This window comes from Nelumbo nucifera, chromosome 1 (assembly GCF_055504915.1).
Source record: "Nelumbo nucifera cultivar China Antique chromosome 1, China Antique-T2T, whole genome shotgun sequence".
Classification (NCBI taxonomy): domain Eukaryota; kingdom Viridiplantae; phylum Streptophyta; class Magnoliopsida; order Proteales; family Nelumbonaceae; genus Nelumbo; species Nelumbo nucifera.
In genome coordinates this window covers 53,908,694-53,914,693 of record NC_142649.1, presented here as the reverse complement: position 1 = coordinate 53,914,693, position 6,000 = coordinate 53,908,694, and the positions used below count along the sequence as shown (strand labels likewise).

The following is a 6,000-nucleotide window of genomic DNA, read 5'->3' as shown; positions in this document are numbered from 1 at the left end:
CGGTTAACTAGTGGACCGATTAACCACTGTTTGGTTTTTCGATTTTTTTTATGCTCTTAAAATAAATAAAAAAAGAAACTACAAGATAGAGAGAGTGGGAGACTGAGAGAATATTGCCGAAGCAAGAGGGGTCGCCTCTGATGTCGGAGGGCAGAGTGCCGAAGGCTGTTGGCGTCGGTCCATTGGGGAAGAACGAAGAGAATTGGGAGAGTGGGAGTCAAAGAGTGAGAATCCGAAAGAGAGAGTCAGCTGTTGTGGAAGCTAGAAGGATCGCCATTTGCTAGTGTTGCCAAAGGAGGGATCGCCGAAGGCCGTCGATGACTTGATCAGAGCGTCAAAGGCAGTCGCCCATTGGTCCATTGGGGAAGAACTAGGACTGGGAGAGACCAGAGAGTGGGAGTCTGAGAGAGACAGAGAGTGAGAGTCGAGAGAGCTCAGAGAGAGAGAGAGAGAGGAAAAGATTAACAAAGGAGATGGCTGTTTGGCTTCACCAGTCTAGCTGCCAGTTTACCACTGCCAAACTGGCAAACTGAAAATCTAATAAATGGCATCAAATGCAACCTAAAAAGTCTCAGTTCGCATTTATTAGATTTTCAAAAATAAAACAAATATATATTGTATATATCAGTCAGTTTGATTAACCGTTTTTTTAAATGGTTAACCAAAACTGAATCAAAACTGTCAGTTTGAAAATGTCAAACTGAAACCGAACCAACCGATTCGGTTAACCGATTTTTCAATTCGATTTTGGTTGGTTTTTTCGATTGGTTCAGTTTTTCGGTTTTTTTTTTGCTCACCCCTAATGACATGTGCTTAAGTTTTGACTTTCAAAGCCAATTTTATCAAAATTTTCTTATTAATATTATATCAATGAAAAATTAAAAGAGAAATAACTAATTGATCATTAAAATTAGTATTTTTTTTATTTAAGCCATATTTTAATCGCTACCATTTCCCAACATTTCCTTAGCTACCACTTCACATAAACTATTAAAACATATACATAGTTTTAATATGTGTATGTACCTTGTTTATATTTATTTGATACTAGATTTATTGATGTATTTTTGGGTTTTATTTAAGTTTCCTTAGCCCTTAGGCTATGTTTGGTTTGAAGGAAAAGGTAGGGAAAAGAAGGGAAAGGTAAGGAAACTCATACAAGGTTTGTAAAGGTTTCCCTACCTTTCCTTTCCTTTCCCTACCTTTTCCTTCAAACCAAACACAGCGTTAGGGTACCCATGCACACCTTACCTTTTCCACTGTATCCATGCATGTCCAAAGTATATTCCAATACATCTCTTAGAAATTTCCTTTCCAACACTTTTTGCATTTCAATACTTTAAAACTTGAATAGCCTACCCAAAATAAAAGTTAAAAAAAAAAACCATGAATACATCAACATGAGATAAATAACAACATATTCAAAAAATGTTGAATTGGGAAAATAATCCCTGAGATTTAAGGGTTGAGATGTTTATCTCCTCTTTACAGCTTCCTAGTTGACGCTGTTAACAGACGAATACCGTTGCTAATCCACACTGAGATTTGATCTTTTGGGTATCAGATGAACTGCTTTAAGAACTCTGTTGCCACAAGTCTTCCCCGTGTATTAACAGACAACTTCAACTCACTTATCTCTTTATCAATATCCTGCATTTTGGTAGATATATTTGTGAATCATTTATAGCAAGAAAAAATAATAATAGCAGATTAAATAACAAAACAACAGTAATAATTGCACAAGGACATCAAGAGCAGAAAAAATTTTTAGAGGGAAATCTATAAAGCATTAAGCATCTTTTTTTCTCTCTAAACACTATACATTAAGCATCTTTTCAACTCAGAAATCTCTAGGAGACTTGGTAAACCACACTAGCCTTCAAGAGCAGCAGCATATTGCATTCTATATCTTCTATCGAGTTTCATTGGATGTAAGAACCCTCCAAACCTAGACTACCAGATGATATTCAAATTGATGCTCAAAAGAGTAATGGTGCTCCTCTACATAGTGAGGATGCCATATTCTGCAAACCATCAAATTTTACCTTCTTCCCATGGGGAAATGCCCCCATTATGTGTTTTGGACAGAAAATCTAGAAGCATGCTTTGTTGTAGTAACTCTTATCCTCATGAATTAATTTCCTGGTGCTGTTTTGCAACTAAAGAAATTCAAATAAGAGATTCCTCTTTCTTGCTCAATGCCTTGGTTAGCAAGGGCACAAGCCTCTTTATAAACATGAGAGAGAGAGAGAGAGAGAGAGAGAGATTTCCCACTAATTTCCTGAAGGTAACTACCCCTTGCATTCTGAACTACACCTTACACCTCTAGGTAGTGGAATGCCTTGTGTGATGCTTCATGGAGACTGTTAGGTTCCCCACTTATATTTATAATCAGCTAATAAAAGATAAAATTACATCAAAGCCCCTCATAGGGGAGCTGCAGCTGAACTAAATAATAAGGCCCATTTAAGCTCATTAAGAAAAGAAAGAACGTGGACAAGCATAATAACTTGTAGTTTCAACTTGACTACTCTGTCAACATTCCCCTCAAGTTGGGAATAGAGATGCCCATTCCCAACTTGGCAAGAGCACTTTGAAGCTTCAACAAAAGTACCCCTTTAGTGAACATATCTGCTAATTGTTGATCCATCTTCAATCTCCACACATACAGGGGACAAAGTTCACCAATCATCACTCTCTCACTAATAAAGAATCAAAAGTTCCTCCAAGCAATCCCTAACTCACCAAGCAAGGACTACAACCACAAAGTCTCAGATAAATCATGTACCAAGGATTTCAGCCTCTACACTAGAACGAGCAACAACTAACTACTTCTTGCTCTTCCAAAGACTAAGTTGCCTTCTACAAGAACACAGAAATCAGATGTGGACCTATTGTTATCAATTGAAACAACCCAGCCAACATTAGTAAACACCAAACTGACCAAGTAAGCAATATCTAGTTGAGTCATGCACAAGTATAAAAGTTGGCCAAGCAACCTATAATTCATACCCCAATCAGATAGTAACTCCCCCTCTAATACAAGATTAGGAGGACTGTACCTAATCTTGATTCTATCATGGGAAAGCTTCTTAGAGAAGAAACAAAAATGATTACTTAGTCTACCATTGATGGGAAGCATGAAACTGGTGCTGAAACTGTCCTTGATAACAAGTCCAAACTCAAAAAGGGCTTCTCTCGGGTTCAGTGTTAAGGAATTTGGCCACATGGGTTCCCACTGCAAAAACAAGAATACTTGTACCTACTGTAAACAACAAGGACACATTATCACTGAGTGTCCCACTTGGCCAACTAAGGGACACACATCAGCCCCAAAGAAGAATCAACACAAAGTCTATCAATCTACTCTTGAGGGTCTAGATGATATACCTGTTTCTTCCCAATCTTTAGCTAAGGGAGAATCCTCTGGTGTTTTGACTGAGGAATAGATGCAGCAATTGGTATCTACTGCATTTTTTTGTGTTTTCAGCCATTGGTTTGTCTGGTAAGTCATTACATCATTGTCCTAACCCAAGCCTTCTTTTGATAATTGATTTAGGTGCCTCTAATCATATGACAGGAGCATATTCTGGTCAGTCTCTTAAACCTTTATCCTTTACTAAACACATTGTTATAGCCAATGGTGAAGAACTTGAAATCATTGGATGAAATGATTTGACTTTGCCAACATATGCTAGTTCTCATTTTCATCTCCATAAAACCTTTTTTGTCCCAAAACTTACTACTAATAATATCTGTTAGTTAATTAGTTGATGATGGTAACATTGTCTGTTTTTCTTCTGATGGTTGTTTAACCTGGGACCGGCACATTGGGAGTTTGGGACAGTGAAGCGGGAGGGGCTTGGATGGCTATTTGCTTTGGAAGTTGGGAGGACAAAGACACTATCTACCTCACCTTGTTTGCTTTCTAATGCTTCTAATTCTGATATTGTTTGCAAAAATAATGAGTGGCATCTTTGGCATAGACGTCTTGGCCATCCTTATCCTAAGAAACTAGAGTTTTTATTTTGTGATGGTTGCCTATCTTTTAAAGCTACTACTTTTGCTAATGTTGATAAGTCTTGTATTACATGTTGCTTGAGTAAGAGTCATGTATTGACATTTCCTTCTGTTGCTGAACATTCTACTGTTCCTTTCAAGTTAATACATAGGTTACAAATATTTTGTTCTTTTCACTGATGACTGCATTCAATTCACTTCGATCTATATTTTGAGAAAGAAATCAGATGTGCTTCCCTTATTTATATTTTTTCAGGCTTCTGTTAAGAATCAGTTTAATGCTACCATTGGTACTTTATGTTTAGATTCAGGGGGGAATACTATGTGGGGAGTTTGGAGAGTTTCAAACATATTTAAAAGAACAAGGAATAGTTTCTCAAAGGTCATGCCCACGAACTCCACAACTTGATGGGGTTGCAGAGCGTAAGAACGAACATATTTTGAGTGTTGTGAGAACCCTTCTCCAAGATTGTCATGTTCCTACGGCTAGCATTGTTGTGTACTTAATCAACTTACTCCCATCTTTTGTTCTTCACAACATCTCACCCTTTCAATGCTTATTTCATTGTCCACTAGACTTCTCTTCACCTTCCACCTCATGAACACACTAAGCTATCTTCTCAATCTATCTTATGTGCTTTTATGGGATATAATTCAAAACATAAGGGGTTCCTTTGCTATGATGCCTCTTCACATCGCATTCGCATCTCTAGGAATGTTATCTTTCTTGAGAATGTTTCTTACTTCCATCATATTGCAAAACTTCCTACTACTTCTATCTCTGTTTTGCATTCCTTTGATATTGTAGGTGCTTCCATCTCATATCCATCTATTCCTGCACATCTCCGACTTTATGCAAGAAGGCAAGCTACCATGCCTAAGCCTATCCTCTCCTCTTCTTTGCCTCTAGTTGTTGGTCCAGCACATCTTTCCACTGACACCATTTGTGCTCCACCTCCTCCACCTTGTGATTCCTTACTATCATCTCCTCCCCCTTTACGTAGCTCATCTCGTTTTTCCTAGCCTCATGATCACTATGGTTTCCCTACAGACCATTGTTCCTTTTCTACAATTTTGTCCCCTACAAATATTCCCTAAACTTATAATAGGCAGTGGTTGTTCTGCATTAAAAAGAAGCTATGGATACTGAGATACAGACTCTCCTTGAAAATGATACATGGGAGCTAGTTCCTACCCCTCCAGATGCTTCAATTATCGACAGTAAAAGGGTTTATTCAGTGAAGTTGAATTCTAATGGTAGGTACAAGGCCCGTTTAGTGGCTTAGGGATATAAGCAAGAATATGGGATGGACTATGAAGAAACATTTGATCTCGTGGTGAAGATGATAATTGTCCTTCTGATTTTGGCTATTTTTGCTATTAAATAGTGGAACATTCACCAAATGGCTATCAAGAATTCCTTCAAGGCCAATTGAAGGAAATAGTCTATATGAAGCCTTCACCCAGTTACTGTGATGATCCTAATCTAGTCTGTCATCTCAAGAGATCCTTATATGGTCTTAAGCAAGTGCCACGAGCCTAGTTTGAAAGGTTCCACAATGTTATTACTGATGCTGAATTTTCTCATAGTCCTTATGACTATTTAGTATTCCTCATGAAGCGGCCTCAAGGTCTCACACTTTTTCTTTTGTATGTTGATGACATTCTTATTACGTGGTATGACACTGAAGGAATTACTCTTCTAAAAAATATTCTGTGCCAGTCTTGTAATATGAAGGATCTTGGAAACCTCACATTTTCTGGGGTTGGAAGTCTCTCGCCTTCCTGTGGATACTTTATAAATCACCAAAAGTATGCCACAGATCTTGTGAAACTTGTCGGTTTAATTGATGACAAACAAGTTGATACTCCTCTTGAGGTGAACCTCTACATGATGCTACACTATATAGACAACTTGTTTGCAGTCCCATTTACTATGACCAGACAAGACATTTCCTATACTGTCCAAGTTGTTAGCCA

General features: G+C 37.9%; 1 protein-coding gene across 1 annotated transcript in view; it reads right to left on the bottom strand.

Annotated features, from left to right (window-relative positions):
- Positions 1–1,297: 1,297 nt before the first annotated feature.
- ARPC4 (binding protein) overlaps positions 1,298–6,000 on the bottom strand; it is a 64,820-nt gene continuing 60,117 nt past the window's right edge. Inside the window, exon 9 of the mRNA XM_010248933.2 lies at positions 1,298–1,650. Within this exon, the coding sequence (XP_010247235.1) occupies positions 1,561–1,650 (90 nt within the window). The 3' untranslated portion in view covers positions 1,298–1,560. The remainder of the gene's footprint in view (positions 1,651–6,000) is intronic.